The following is a 16,692-nucleotide window of genomic DNA, read 5'->3' as shown; positions in this document are numbered from 1 at the left end:
CTCTAAGTATGGGGTAATCACCGTATACCACTCATATTTTGAATAATTTATTTTATGAATAAAATACAATAGGTATACTTGGATCTGGATAGTTATTCTTAATTTTGGTTCTAAATATACATAAGTATCTGTATTATATGAAAAACGTTTCTTTTGTGGACCTTAGGTGATGATAACCACCTAAGTACTTTACTTTATATTTTATAATGATTTCGATAAACATTTCACAATTGAATTTCATTGATTTACACTTGTTCTAAAACTAAACTATTTTTTACATCGGAATTGACTTATTATTTTCTTTTTAACATTTTTAACGCAAATAACTTATCTGTTTCACACAATGAGGATATAATTTTTGTAGATTATAATTGAAAAACACTTAATACGTGTCCTTTTAACAAAAAAAAAAAAATAATAAATATCGCCCACAAATAAATATTATATGGTACACTGAGAATTCTGGTACAATAGAATATCATAAGCCAAATTTCATCGAATTATTTCCAAAATAGCGAGATGTAGTTTAAATACAAGGTTTACAAGCCCTATTCGGATGTTCAGTTGTATGGGGGCTAAGTGAAATAATGGACCGATCTTAACCATTTTCAATAGGGTTCGTCCCTGGTACAATAGAAGAGTATGTACCAAATTTTATTAAATTATCTTTAAAATTGCGACATGTAGTTTGATTAAAGTTTACACGGACGGAAGGACATAGCTAAATCGACTCAGAAAATGATTCTGAGCCGATTGGTATACTTTAAAAAAATATGAACGTATTGTTATTTTTTTAGTCAATAAAGTATTTTGCTTCTTTAGGTTTTTTGTTAATTTTTTAATTTTGCTGTATTATTTTATAAAATTTCAAATTTTTATCACTCCTATATATTTAAATAACAATTTTTTAGATATTTAAGTAGTGATACGTTAAAATTTAGACATTTTTTAATCGATTATATAATCTATAAGAATCAAATTAAATTGACTTAACATAAAACTAACGCTTCTTTGATTTTATATTAAAAATAATAAGTAATTTTGAATTGAATACATGATAAAATAGAAAATCAATGTATTTAGACCTAGAAAAAATGTTTAGTGAGTTGTATATATTTAATAACAAAATAATATGGATTTTTTGGACATTTTGTATTGAGAAACAAAAACTACATTACGGAAACCCCATCTTTTTGAGGAGTACTATCTGAATTTTATTTATAATTGTATAATATTGATTCTTATTCCATAAAGCTAACACTAAGTACCATCCTATCCACTCTAAGTATGGGGTAATCACCGTATACCACTCATATTTTGAATAATTTATTTTATGAATAAAATACAATAGGTATACTTGGATCTGGATAGTTATTCTTAATTTTGGTTCTAAATATACATAAGTATCTGTATTATATGAAAAACGTTTCTTTTGTGGACCTTAGGTGATGATAACCACCTAAGTACTTTACTTTATATTTTATAATGATTTCGATAAACATTTCACAATTGAATTTCATTGATTTACACTTGTTCTAAAACTAAACTATTTTTTACATCGGAATTGACTTATTATTTTCTTTTTAACATTTTTAACGCAAATAACTTATCTATTTCACACAATGAGGATATAATTTTTGTAGATTATAATTGAAAAACACTTAATACGTGTCCTTTTAACAAAAAAAAAAAAAAATAATAAATATCGCCCACAAATAAATATTATATGGTACACTGAGAATTCACAAAAATCTAAAAATTTGACCTTTGAACTATAGAGTTTATGGGTAAAGAATGTTCGACATTAATAAAGCCTCGGAAAATACTTTATTTAAAATGTACCACAGTAAAGAATTAATACATATTCTGTAAAATATTAAGAAAATGCGATTTTTTAATCTGGAGAAAATATTGATTTAATTTTTCTACCGTTTAATAGCCTTATTTATTGTCTATAAATCCCCATGAGATTTCCTTAAAATTTTGAAATTTTTTTAACGGTTTCAAAAAAAACTGAAATTGGAGATTTGAAACTGCCGTTAAAATATTAAACTTTTTTGATCATAACTGAGAACAAGTTTGCGTTATCTTATAAAGACAAAAAATAATATCCAAGTAAATATAGGTATATTTTAAGTAACAACATGTTTTTTTTTATAATATATCCAAAAAAAGTATTTTTTGTCACATTTCGAATTCATGTTACCTTAATGTCCTGGGAAAATTGCTATAACTTTTATAGATTTCATACTATTTTTGTGTTTTATATCTTTCCAAAATGGTTACTCTGTGCATATTACGATTCCTTTACAATAAAGTTTAAAATTTATAGCCAAATTTGAGCAAAAACTGAAAAAATCGATATTTTCTCCTTGTAAATGCACTTGGAAACTTTAGAGTAGGGTTCTATAAATCGACTTTCGAATAATCAAACAATCGACTTTTTGTCGAAAAAAGTCGAAGTCGACTATTTTGTTCCAAAAAAGTCGATAACTCGACTATCGTCCGTGAAAAAAGTCGAAAAGTCGACTTTGTTAATAAAAGTCGAAAAAATCGAAACGTCGAGAAGTATGAAAGTCGAAAAAAGTCGTAAAAAGTCGAAAAGTCGAAAACTCTAAAATTGTAGAAACAAGTCAGAAATAGTCTAAAAATTTAATAAATCGAAAAAACTCTAAAATAGTCGGAAAACTCGAAAAAGGTCAAAAAATAGACGGAAAAAAGAGAAAGAAGTCAAAAAAAGTAAAAAAATCGAAGAGTCGGAAAAAGTCGAAAAGTCGACTATTTAAAAAAACTTATAGTCAGAAAGTCTAAAAGTCGACTTTTAATTTAATGAAAAAAATCGAAAAGTCATCTTTTCATAAAATGCAAAAAGTCAATAAGTCGAAAAAAGTCGTAAAAAGTCGAAAAAAGTCGAAAAAAATCAAAAAGACGAAAAAAGTCGAAAGCAGTTGAAAAAGTCGGAAAAAGCTCAAAAAGTCGATTATGTATAAAATACTTATAGTCGAAAAGTCTAAAAGTCGACTTTTAATTAAATGAAAAAAGTCGAAAAGTCGACTTTTCATAAAATGCAAAAAGTCGACTTTTAACCAAAAGAAAAAGGTCGAAAAGTCGACTTTTTGTTTCAACTATAGAACCCTGCTTTAGAGCACCTGTTAACGTTATCCTATCAGACTAAATTTTGTATGATATAGTTTCACAACCAAGAGAACAATTCTAGAGGGGAGGGGCGTACAAAATTCGCAACTTCGTTTTTTTTTTTGGACCACTCTAGCGAACAGTCATATAATCAGAGCCAAAAATTTTTGTATGTGTATTTCACAAAGTAATATGGCAACATCATTTGCAATCTGTCCGGCATCACTTTTCAATAACGATATAAACAAACAGAATTAACATGGAAATTGAACTTGCTATTTATGAAGATTGTTTGAATTTAATTGACAAATTCGTCGATAGTACTAACCCTAATTTTAAATCCTTTTGTGAACAATGGCGAAATGCGATGTTTCAACATATTTATGCAATTCAAACAACAGTCATAGAAGTTATGCAAACTACTAAAGCAATTTTACATCTGGCTAAGCGTATTGTATGTGCCAAAGACGCATTGGGTAAACTTGCATTTGAACATAATGATGAAAGTCAATTTCTTCGACGTATTGGGGGCATGTATCTCATGTACGCTGTTTATTTCAAACAACCTACAAAACAATATGTTAAAATACTAATGAGTTGTGAGACATGGCAAGATTTCGTAAGATTTATTGAAACTCTACCGAAGAATGCGATGACGGATGAAGTGCGGTATATGTTCTTTAAATTATATAAGGAAGATGCTTTTCGTTTTAATACTTTAGATTATGACGTTGGTCTTGAAAATTTAGTTGATTATGACCGACTGTATAACATTCATAACGGAATTAAATCTGATGAAGTTGTAAGAGTAAAGTTAAAGCAAAAACTTATGACCATTGCCGAAACCGAAAAATCTTTAACGGATATGGTGGCACTTGAAGAAAAATATAATAAAACTAAGGAATCCCTTGTTGGTATTGATAAGTCAGCAAAAGCTCTCACATCTACCAAAATATTTCAAGGTATCCAGGATGCTTTGAAAAGTGTACGCAATATTTTAGAGGATAAAGAAATCGAAAACAAACCGTCGCCACTTACAAAATCAACAAACTACGACGAAAAAAGAAAAGAACTTAAGAGAAAAGCAGCTGGTAGGTATGACTTTGCAACAGAAGATGAGGAATCGCCAGTTGAAGAAAATTCTCTACAAGAGAAGAATAAACACATTGGTAGACCAACAGCTAGAAACATTATGACACAAAAGCTACCAGAGCACATGTCAGATGATCTTAGAAACTCGTCAACGGATGAGGATAATTCAGCAACGCAGGAAAGTTTTGAGGCAGAACAGCTTGAAAGTAGTAGCGAAAATTATGGGCTTGAAATTGTCTAAATAATTGTTATAGATACGACAAATGTGTGTATAATTACAATTTTTGGTAATGGTAAATATCTACATATATTATACATAAAATATAAAAACGCGTTATAAATAAAACACGTCTTTTTTAATTTACCTGTGTTGTTTTTCCACATCCAGTGTCACCCTGTAGTATTATAACGGGATTCTTGCGAATACTATTAATGATTTCATCTTTAGCATCATGTATTGGTAAAGATGTATCTCTTTCTAAATTGAATTCGTAACGACTATAGATCGGGTCGTTTATTTGGTTTTTTGGATAATCTACCACATCATCGTCTTCATCACTTTGAATACCCAAATCCTCTGGCAGAACTTCCTTTTTAAAATATGAATATTCACTGTCGTCAGATTTGTCCAACTACAATTATATTTTATATACATATATACATTTGGATCAAAAATAGAAGATAAAGGATATTACCTTCCTGTATTTGCTAGCACTTTCAGATATTCCATGTTCTCGCTTGACTTTAGCACTTGTTGATGGCGCATCTTCAACAATAGGTTTGGGGACAGGAGCACTTACACGTTTAAAATCTTTTGATATATTAAAAAAATCCTCAATTTCATCCATCTTATTCAATAAAAAGACTTTTTTCTTTTTATTTCATTAAACACAAAAGTTAAAAAAAACACTGAAACTCCAAAGAAAATATTAGTTTTTTTGTTTTATTGCAAATTCTCTGAAGCTGTTTTTAACAAAAAAAAATAAACAAGTTCATTGACAAATAGAGAACAGAGCAGATCATATTGACGCCGGTTAATATTACTCAATTTAAAAATAACTTTTTAACCATTTATGATCGACAATTTTTATGCTGGCTTCAAATCTACTAGGGTTCTATAAATCGACTTTCGAACAATCGACTTTTTATCGAAAAAAAGTCGAAGTTGAGTATTTTGTTCCAAAAAAGTAGATAACTCGACTGTCGTCTGTAAAAAAAGTCGAAAAGTCGACTTTGCTAATAAAAGTCGAAAAGTCTGAAAGTCAAAAAAGGTCCATAAGTCGAAAAAAGTCGGAAAAGTCGAAAATTCTATAATAGTCGGATACTTAAAGTCGAAAAGTCAAAAAGTCGACTTTTAATTAAATGAAACAAGTCGAAAAAATACGCACATAAAGAAAACAACCCGACGAAAAACAAACCGTAACAGCTGTTTTATCAAAATAAACATTTTTGTGTGTTGAGTTATTTTTGTTTACAAACATGTGTTTCTGCGCGTGAAAAAGACGCAAAAACTCGTTTTCATTATTTACATTTTCAATTTGAGTTTATGCACGTGGAAAAAATTCAAAAAAATTGATTTTCATGATTTACATAAAAAAAATATTTTTGATCAATTAAAAGATGTATATAAATGTGGAAACGAAAAAATCTGATAAAATATAAATATATTTGGGATTATATCGTTACAGAATGCCTTTTAATAAAAAAACATTCAAAAAATTTTACTATAGCCGTATATATAAAATGATATATAACTGCTATCGGACTATCTTGTGCACGATAAAAACCTATATAGAACTTTAAGTTGGAAGTGTAGAAATGGGATGGCATAAATTTTTTTCCGGATTTCATCGTTCGAGGATGTGTACTACAACAACAAACTTTTTTTTACAAAAAATGTTACTATGGCCGTATATATAAAATGATATATAACTGCTATTGGACGATCTTGTGCATGATAAAAACCTATATAGAACTTTAAGTTGGAAATGTAGAAATCGGATGGCATAAATTTTTTTCCGGATTTCATCGTTCTAGGGTGTGTACTACAACAACAAACTTTTGTTTACAAAAAATGTTACTATGGCCATATATATAATGATATATATCATTTTATATATACGGCCATAATAACATTTTTTGTAAATAGCAAAAAATGTTATTATTATTAGGATAGCACTTTTATATCATTTTATATACACGGCCATAATAGCATTTTTTGTAAAAAAAAGTTTGTTGTTGTAGTACACACCCTAGAACGATGAAATCCGGAAAAAAATTTATGCCATCTGATTTCTACATTTCCAACTTAAAGTTCTATATAGGTTTTTATCGTGCACAAGATCGTCCGATAGCAGTTATATATCATTTTATATATACGGCCATAGTAACATTTTTTTAATGTTTTTTATTAAAAGGCATTCTGTAACGATATAATCCCAAATATATTTATATTTTATCAGATTTGTTCCTTTCCACATTTATATACATATTTTAATTGATCAAAAAAATTTTTTTAATGTAAATCATGAAAATCAATTTTTTTGAATTTTTTCCACGTGCATAAACACATATTGAAAATGTAAATAATGAAAACGAGTTTTTGCGTCTTTTCCACGTGCAGAAACACATATTTGTAAACAAAAATAACTAACCACACCAAAAAATGTTTATTTTGATAAAACAGCTGTTACGGTTTGTTTTATTTTTCGTCGGGTTGTTTCTTTATGTGCGTCGAAAAAATCGTCTTTTCATAAGTCCACTAGATTTGCATAAACCTCTTAGAGGCGTATCCACTGGGCATACTCGATTATGAGATTCAAATTTTCGAAAAAAAGGCTGTCCTATAAAGAAAATAAAATTAAGGCCCAAATAGGCTACACAAGCGGCTTGACAAACATACTTTTTCATTTCTACACACACTACACAAACATTGCTAGTACAAACGCCGATTTTTTACGTTTTTTGGACTTGCAAAGATCCAGATGTAAATTTTTCTTCCAAATATAAATATTGTAAAAAATTGGTTATTTATGAATATAAAAAATACAAACGGTTTGACAAATATTCAATATGTTTGTGTAAAAATCAAAATATTTAAATTTTTGTACAAGCAAACCGCAAGCATTTGTGCAAACACGAAACACCCTCATACACTACACAACAGGCTTGCACAAACGTAAAATACTAGTATGTTTGTCAAACCGCTTGTGTAGTCTATTTGGCCCAAAGGGCCAAATACAAACTTAACCCCGTTTACTCCATCTCCGATTATCATTTAACCTGTAGATATTCTGCCTGTTAAAATATTTTTTGTATGAAAACTGTCAATTTATCCTTACGATTGAATATAACATTAAGATATTGGGGGTTTATATTGTATTTATATATTTATTAAATACCAATAAATTTAAAATTATTTGTTCTTTTTTATTTTGAAATAAAATGTTATTTTTTCGATGAAAACATTTTTTGTACATTTCTGTTGATACTATACGTCTTGACTTTTAAAGACGTCACGTAAGATTATATAAGGGTAGGGTCAATTATATTAAACATCGGTTGTTTTTATTACGAGTCTTATAAGTATCCAAAACATAAAATGTTGATAAATAAGATAAAACTTGAAATGAGTAAATATTTTTACTATCGATAAAACAATGATTCTTATTTGTCATAAATTGTGTTTCGATACAATGTTTTGATGGCGTCCTGCTACAAATTGAATTTAAGAAAAATATAAAGAAGATTTGAATTGTGTTATTCAAAGGTAATTAAATGAATCTATAATATAAGAATGTATACTAATAAACAGAATAACTTTAAAATTAAGAAATGACAGGATGACCCATTTACAGCCTTCATGTATATTAATTTTAATTATGTAAAAATTAGGAATGTAAAAGAATTATTAGTAATTCGGACATAAGAGGGGATTTCGTTTTTCAGTAGGTTGCTTTTTTACCAGGCATTATTATGTTATCACATTACTTTTAGACTGTTTGTTGTAATTGGAATTCCTTGTTTAAAATATAACAAATTAAGTTTGTAACTTTCTTTAAGTATAGTTGTGGCCACTGATTTTTAATAGATTATTACAACAATAACAATAAATATAGTAAAATTGTTTGATTTAATATTCATTCAGAGCATTTTCAACTACTCAATAATGCCAAAATAAATAAACCAAAGTTAAACGTTTTTTTAATACAGCCACTGATTTTTAATAGATTATTACAACAATAACAATAAATATAGTAAAATTGTTTGATTTAATATTCATTTAGAGCACTTTCAACTACTCAATAATGCCAAAATAAATAAACCAGAGTTAACCATTTTTTAATACAGCGTTAAAAACAAAGTATGACAAGTAGTCCGAATCTCAGATACAAGAAATTACTCTCTCACATCTACGAGAGTCGTGTGAATTCGACTCTCTTGTGAGAAATTTAAACTTGCCAAAACCCTCAAATGTTTAACTTACTTTTTTGGCAACTTTTAAGGATTGTACGCGAAATTACGGTTGTGCACAAAAAATCTGTAATTTTTTAAAATAATTTTATCTCACTTTTCATACAAAATTTTCTTTAATTTTCCTAAACTGGAAAAAAAAATATTTTTTTAATTTTTTACATTTCATTTTTGTTGTTGTTGAATTTTAATTTTCAAACAGAGTTTCAATTTTTGGTATTGAAAATTCCAACAAATTTAAAATTGTAACTTTTTTATAAAACTCTGTGTGTTTGGAATGCATCAATGCATACACATTTTTGTTACTAACACATATTTAGAGTTAGGTACTTACTTTTTCACTAACACATGCTTTGAGTTAGGTACTGCTGTCAAAGAGTCGGACTACTTGTTATACTTTGATTAAAAACTAAGTGTTCCCAAATTGGTACAGCGACCGTAAATGGGTTAAATCTCAATTATTATTAAAATTTGTAGGTATTTACGTTTTTCATTTACATAATAGTTTTAAAATTTGAAACTGTATCATATGAACTAAGGTATATTAATTTTATAAGGTAGAGTCATCGGCGAATTCAGAATACCGAGCGAATTGGTTATATTTTTTTATATGTAGTTTGACATTGTGCCTGCACTTGAAGGCGAATTGGCTGTCAGGGAAAAATGTCAAAAACAGCTGACAAATAAATCAAAGCGAATTTTTTTTAAACAAAAAATGTTTATAAATTTGAATCTGTTTGTAATTTAATTTGATGTTTTTAAAAATAAAACTAATTTTGTGTAGTATTATTATTGGTTTTAAATCATAAACGAATTTAACAGCATAAATTTTGTCTTTAAATAACGTTTTCAAAAGGATTGAAAGCAAAATATTTCAGCAAAAATTCTACAAATGAGCTGTTACCAATTATTGTCATTTATATAAAATTATAAATATCAAATGGAATTAAAGTACAAATAATATTCCACAAACATCATATTACCTATAAAGAATCAGGCAGTCGTTTGCCGGTGGATGTCTATGTGCTCTGGTATGTATATCTATGTCTTAGGTATCGTTTTGGTGCTAAGGTGAGTAAGTTTGTTAATTAATTAATTAATATATCTTGACTTTAATCACAAATTTGTCATTAACAAAATGAAAACAAAGTTTGACATTTACAAAATGTAAACAAAGTTTGACATTAATTCTACACCACGGCGAAAAATGAACATAGTAGCAAAAAACGATCAGCTGTTCTGATAACACTACCTTATAATTAATATATCTTGATATGAACATTTAGCTATATTCCCAATTGGAACGATTAAAATAGCTAATTAACTCGTTTCCACTACACATTCGTAATTCGTTTTGACAGTTCAATGCTGATTCTTTTTTTCATTCATTATACCCTAAAAATCTATTTCAACCCGCCGCCCAAACTTTTAGTTTTTGACGACGCTGTAAATTTTTGTCGGCACAAGTTCTTGTTGGCGCTTTTTTGAAACATAATTATAATTTCATTGTTTACATTTAATTGGATTTAATTTTAAGACTAACATTAGTTTGGAAATGATGTCGTCGATAAAGATAAATCGAGACACTTTAAATAAACTAAATCACGATTCTTTAGAAATCCGTTTACGTACTTTGGAACAACTTTCATCAAAACTAAATCGAGCGCTGGCGCATAATGGAACTATTGAATTCAAGCCTGGTGAATTATGTAAACAATTGATACGCTGGTTTGGCTTGTTTCCCATCCAGCAACCACTAAAAGTATTAAATTTATTAAAATCTGTATTAAAATCTCCAGCATACGGTTCCATAGCTATTGACAAAATAGGATCAGAAAGATTTATAAAAGAATTGAGAAAAATTCAAACCTTATTCGATGGTCATAGTGAAGAGTTCAAAACTATTAATGAAATGAAAGAATTTTTAAAAAAACGCACTCTTACAAAAGAAAATACTGGAATTAATAAGCACTCAGTGAATTTGGAAGACTTAATTGAATCCGCTGACAATATGAAAATTAATGTAAAAGTGGAAAGTGATAACCTGAATGATTACGAGTTAGCTTGGTCATATCCGTCACCATCAGATTATACTTCAATGAAATTTGTATCGGATATTTTAATAAATAAGTTTGCAACAACTCTTGAAATTGAAAATGCAGTACAACATTTGGAACTAACTATGATAGATTATCCAGCGGAATATCTCCTGCAGGCGCCGCATATATTTCAGAATCTTCTACATATTTATGACAAGCGCAAATGTGAAAATCAAGATATTTCAATGGATGTTGTGGCTTCGGCATTATTACAATTTCTTAATATATTTGAAAAACGCATTAAAATGCGTAGAAAGTCGACGGCATATAGTGAAAAAAACAAAATGTTAAAAAATTCTCAAACGCCTTGTCAACTCAAGTATGAAATAGCTTTAGCAGAACTTTTGGAAGCTAGCGTTTTCCACTTGGAATCGCAATCATCTCAAGGCACTGTTTCTCCATTTGTGTGGGAGGTCATTTTTATGATTTTAAATCTAATACAAAAGATAGACAGAATTGTGGAAATTTTATTCTTGTGTAAAGTTGCTACAATTGTGGCCAATTTAAGTGTCAAGTATGCCGAGACAGATCATTGTGCTCGACTCCGTCTACACCAAATGCTTTTAATGTTTATGTTACAAGATGTTGTTCGAGTAACTACAGTACGTAATCCTCTAAAAGGTATGGAAGTAATTGAACCTATATTGCGAGATTATACTATGAAATGTTTCTACGGTACACGACATGAACTCACAGAAGCTCTTGTACTTAAGGACGATAAATCAATGAAGGAAAAGTATCAAATTCTGAAATTGTATGAGCGCTCTTTCAAAACTTCTATACAAATGTTAATTAATAGATCGGAAATGTCCGGTAGCGATATAATAAAAGAAGGGCAACATGTCTACCAAGTTTTAGATATGTTGCAAAGTAAACAGTTAATTGATGTACTCTTTGGTGCTGTTGTCCAAGATATTTATTTTTACCGATCAAATGACAAACTGAAGGAACAAGCTATTGACTTACTACTGAAATTGCTAAACCTTACTTTTATGCCATTAAAATTGCACGTATATGACAAACTAAGTGGTGCATTTAAAAGGCATGTGGGTTGCCTGATGACTGGAGAACGTTATGTCATGGAATGCTCAAATGCGGAACTTTTAAAAGCTCATATAATTGGTGTACCATTAAGTACAGAACTTTTAGTTCAGTTGGTAAATGATAGTTTTGAAAGTTCTTGTGATAGAATTAGAAATAATTGCTCCCAAATATTGGAACTGTTATTACAATCTCAAACATTATTTGGTTCCAATTGGTGGAATCTTTTGTCGATAGTAGTGCCTTTACTGCCACTGCTTAGTTGTTGTACTCTTTCGGAGAAGATGATGGATTTGCTTCTTAAACTTTATGATCCTGACTTAAGGCAGCTACCTTATGTCAGCGTTTTGCAGGGAAATTTAGGATTTCTATTTCATTCGAATGCAGATAGACGTTCAGAAGCCCTAACAAGATTAATTTACTCCCTAAACTGTTTAAAGGATGCTGAAAAGTATGCTCCAAATCTTATTGAAATAAGTGATACATTACCCAATGATATTTGCCTCCAAAGTACACCTAGGGAATTTCGAAACATTTTCAGCGATCGTTTACCAGTAAGATCTGATGTTATGACTTCTTTAAATAATTTACTGGAGTTGTTGGATTCTCCAGATGTGGAGCCATTAATACGCAAAACCACCCTAATGCAAATAAATGTCTTGTGTTGTAATTGGCGCATTACTGCCGAACTGTGTAGTGTAGGTGCTTGCTACTTAATATTGAAGGCATTGGAAAATGCTTTGCATCAGTCCTCGTCATTAGATTATCCAGATGCTGCAGTGCCTGCCATCAGCATTTTAAATAAAATAATGTTATATGACTCATCAGTTCGTTGTGAATTAGCTGAGACTCCCAATATTTATGTGTTACTTTTAAGAGCCCTAATGCTGTTTCATCATGATATTCAGGTGCGTCAAGATGCAACAATGTGTTTATTTCAGTTGCTGTTCTCAACACAGCTTATATGTACAGAGAACGGTATAGAAGGACCCCTAATATTGGGTAACATCCAAATTCCAGTGGATATAAAGTTGTGTTCTGCCCTATCAAATAAAATTCATCAAGAGCCAGAAAAGTTGTCTACAATGTTTGCTACCGCTTTGGAAGAAACACAATACTGGAGAATGGTTGTTGCATCAACATGTTTTAAAGGACTTTCAAATGTCAATCAAAAATCTTTATCTTTTCTATCACATTTGGATATTAGGCACGATCTTAAATTGACTAGTCAAGATGTTCGGTTCATTCGGGCTACGCAACCTGGTGTGTCACTCCATCGTTTAATAAAAGCAGCTTCGAATGCGACAGACCACAGATCTTTAATACAAGCTTTTCTTCTTCTTAAACAACAATTGGTGGTACCTACAATTAAAGATACATTTTTGGTGAGTGACGAGTTTTGCCAAGAACTAAATGGAATTTTGAAGAGGTATTTACAAATGCCACCAGGTAATAACAATGATCTAGAATTATACGAACATTTACTAGATATTACTATTATAAGTTTGAAAATTCCTCTGCTACTAGTGGCTTTAGAGATTTTTAAAATTTTGTTTAAAGATCCACGCCATGCCCTTGTTACATTGTTAACTCAGCGTGAAGAAATTCCTTTGCGAATATACAACAAAATTACAATTCTTCTACGACTACTTGTATTTAAACATAAGAATGACTTTGAAAAACATTTCAATGGATCCGAATGTAGTACCTTATATAGTAATTTGCTTGATCTGGTTATTGAACGTTGCTTGCAGTTTTTTGAAATACGTGATTTACAGCGTGTCCGCTGTTTGCTTTCTCTCATGGTAGCTTTGAGCTCCTGCCAATTGGATATGCCTGATCAACTACTATTTTTCTACTGTCGGCGATTTGCACAACTTTCTTTGGCTCTGAAATCATTTACACAAACTGGAGCTCAATGGCATCGGGATTGTTTTTTGGCCATTTTACAATTAAGTAATCAAATGCGGAGACCTACAGAAAATTTTCGTCTGACTGCAGGTTTTGTTAAGTATTTAAGTGGCTTATGTGGACATAATGATGTTGAAGTGCGAACATTGTCATGGTGCATATTAAATGTAACAGCAAAAACTAAAGCCATTGAATGCTTGGAGACGGAAAACAAAAGTTCTGATGTTTCTGGGCCTGAATTGCTGGTGAATGAACTCTCTTATTTGCCTGGAGGATTTGTAGCTTGTTGTCTCAGCACTTTATTGGATGCGGAAGAAGCTATATGCGTTCGTCAAATGGCCGGTCAATTATTAGCTATTCTGATTCGCTCACAAGGACAAGTTGAAGAAATAGAAAAACTTGTTGAACGGCATAACTTTATACGTTTTGCGACCGAATCTCTTACTACGTCTGCTTGTATACTGGAGAAGGAGTTTTCAATTAACTTTGATATATCCACAACAAATGTAGCTACATGTGAACTCATTAGCTGCTATTCACTTGTTTGTATTGAACTATCGCTACGATCGCCTGCTTTTCTTAAAGAACTTTGTACGAAATCACTATTGTTCAAATTATATGAAATACTTAAACTGCCTCCGCCAATTTCAAAAAATTTAGGATACATAAATATGGTAGGCCACATTTGCTGTTTATATACTATGTGTTACTCTAACAATTTCGTTTTCTTACAACGTACGGTTTGTCGTGATGCTGTATGGCTTAAATGTTATTGTGAAATATTATTTGAAATTGTGGTCACATCCGACCAAACCTACAGTGTTATTAACATGTTACAACTGTTTTTGGTACTATGTAAAGATTCAATAGCCCTAGAACAGCTTTTGGTCAAACTGCAGAACTATTCCACTGATATTGTTAAACTTCTGCATGATGCTCTCAGCGTTAAAAAACTCAATACACGTTTACAAGTGGTATCACTAGCTGTTTTAAGTTTCCTCTTGATTAAATCACAACCTGAAATAGATAATGATCTTAGTAATCATATTCTAACATTACTTGAAAGTAAAAGTGTTTCAATTAAAACTATTAAATGTAATGGAAATTTTGAAAGTGAAAATAAGGAAAATAATGAGTACTTGGGAAAAAAGAAACCCGATAAGGATAAACACGAAAATGTCACCAAAAAAGAAATGCATGAACAAATTTCGATTAAAGGCAAGTACTTTTCCTTTTTTATATTTTACTTTTATTCATTAAATACGTGTCTTTTCTGTAAACGGAATCCGAAAAAATGCTTCTTTTTAAAACAAACACACATTTCTCGTTTTAAAACCGAGTAAACGAAGCTTTTAATAAAGTTTCCTTTTAAACAAATTTGAGTTCCAAACTTAAATTGGAATGATACCAAACCAAATAATTTGCAAAACATCAAACAATTTATTCGGGGTTTCAAAACTATTCTATTTACAGAACAGACCATATATGTAATAGTAAAACTATTTCAGTGACATGACGACTTGAAATCCAAATTAATCACATAATTTGTTTATTTTTATTTAGAAGCAACTAAATCATCGATTACGGAGCATATTTGCATATTACTAATTCGACTTTTTACACATCTTTATCCGATAAAAGTGTGTACATTTACAGCGCCTCCTAATGCAAACCAGCAACATGTCACCGAAACACTTTCCCTACTCTTAAAACAATCTCAAATCGCTCAGGAAACTGCACAAAACCTCAAGTTGCAGGATAAAATAGTGAAGATTTTAAAAAATTTTCTTGATGAATTTGCAACAACATCCTGTACGGCATATGTTAAACGATACGGGGAGAATAAGAAAATAGCGGTTATAAAAAATCTTCAGCTTTTGTTAAAGCTTTTGCTCACTTGGTACTCATCGCCAGCAATGATGATTACAGATAACGCTTTAGCAGTGGAATACAGTAAAATCTTAATACAAATCTGGCCCTGGTTGGCGCATTCAAATGATTTGAAATTAACAGTTTTGCAAGTTTGTTCGTTTTTGAGCGAGCGTTCACTTGTAGTTTGTAAACAGTTTTCTACTCTCAATAATGGTCAATTTCCGCATTCTGTTCTCCAGTTGGTCGCAAAAATGATGACTGCTGATACATTAAAAATTAAGGCCAACAGCACAGGTTGTAGTCAACTTATTTCTGCTGGCTTACGTGTTCTGATGAATTGTTCTTCATGCATCGAAGGAAGAACAGCTCTTAACAAAATTCACGCATTGGATATATTTGACAGCCTTCACCCCTTCAATCCTAAAGCTCCACAATTAAAATTGGAAATAGTACTCGCATGGCTTCAGTTTTGGGAACTATTCTCGCGTTATGATGAAGGAGCGTCATCACATCATTTAAACGCTTTGTGTTCTGTTGTAAACAAGTCGACACCATGTTGTGCTAGACGACTAATATCATTGCGCATTTTACGTAATATGGCTTTCTTAAGTAGCAATCGGTCGCCGCTTATAACATCCACCGATTTTATATTTACCGTTAATGAGATCGTGTCACAACCAATTACAAATTCAGTTGAAGAGCAATTTGTTGTGTGTGTAGCTTTATGGAAACTGATTTCAGGTGGCGTAAAATTTGTCGCTATAATTCGTGGCACTAAATTAGCCAAGCATCTCAGGTTGCTCAGGGAAAATCTCACAAGTACAGAAGATGAAAATGATAGGAATATTGAATTTTCGAATGATCTGTTAAATATTTTGAATATTATATTTAAGATATTTAATAACTAGTAAAAATTTAAATTATATGAAAATTAAATATCGACTAATTAGTCTTAAGAAATGTAATATTTCATTTTATGTACACATGCTATTCCCAGTGTGTTTTGCTACCCTAAAAGCAATATAAATAAAAAAACCCACTTAATAATTTTGAAGATTCAAAATGTAAT

The 16,692-nt window shown here is 30.4% G+C and overlaps 3 protein-coding genes across 4 annotated transcripts in view; 2 read left to right on the top strand and 1 right to left on the bottom strand.

Moving 5' to 3' along the window:
• Positions 1-5,171, bottom strand: part of LOC111679981 (probable ATP-dependent RNA helicase spindle-E) — a 52,297-nt gene extending 47,126 nt beyond the window's left edge. The window contains exons 1-2 of one of the 2 annotated variants that reach the window (XM_046948590.1): positions 4,923-5,171; positions 4,593-4,859 (exon numbers count right to left, since the gene is read on the bottom strand). In XM_046948590.1, coding sequence (XP_046804546.1) covers positions 4,593-4,859; positions 4,923-5,075 — 420 coding nt within the window. In that variant the 5' untranslated portion in view covers positions 5,076-5,171. Of the gene's footprint in view, positions 1-4,592; positions 4,860-4,922 lie in introns of those variants that run through there. The other variant, XM_046948591.1, reaches the window with a different exon arrangement.
• Positions 3,352-4,746, top strand: LOC111677197 (snRNA-activating protein complex subunit 1). Its single transcript, XM_023438285.2, has one exon. It carries the CDS (start codon positions 3,395-3,397, stop codon positions 4,466-4,468), a length of 1,074 nt encoding a protein of 357 aa, XP_023294053.2. The 5' UTR covers positions 3,352-3,394; the 3' UTR covers positions 4,469-4,746.
• A 4,988-nt stretch (positions 5,172-10,159) lies between the features above and the next one.
• Positions 10,160-16,686, top strand: LOC111677195. Its single transcript, XM_023438283.2, has 2 exons — positions 10,160-14,969; positions 15,315-16,686. The coding sequence occupies exons 1-2, from the start codon at positions 10,256-10,258 to the stop codon at positions 16,529-16,531; spliced, it is 5,931 nt and encodes a 1,976-aa protein (XP_023294051.2). The 5' UTR covers positions 10,160-10,255; the 3' UTR covers positions 16,532-16,686.
• Positions 16,687-16,692: the final 6 nt, after the last annotated feature.

This window comes from Lucilia cuprina, chromosome 4 (genome assembly GCF_022045245.1).
Source record: "Lucilia cuprina isolate Lc7/37 chromosome 4, ASM2204524v1, whole genome shotgun sequence".
In the NCBI taxonomy this organism is placed as follows: Eukaryota; Metazoa; Arthropoda; class Insecta; order Diptera; family Calliphoridae; genus Lucilia; species Lucilia cuprina.
Note: the sequence above shows the minus strand (reverse complement) of the source record. Positions and strands in the feature narration are given on the sequence as shown.

Bases quoted from the DNA above. Each gene is read 5' to 3' on its own strand.
- LOC111677195 (XM_023438283.2), top strand. From the start codon at position 10,256: ATGATGTCGTCGATAAAGATAAATCGAGACACTTTAAATAAACTAAAT. The intron at 14,970-15,314 runs GCAAGTACTTTT...ATTTTTATTTAG, and splicing joins TGAACAAATTTCGATTAAAG to AAGCAACTAAATCATCGATT.
- LOC111677197 (XM_023438285.2), top strand. From the start codon at position 3,395: ATGGAAATTGAACTTGCTATTTATGAAGATTGTTTGAATTTAATTGAC.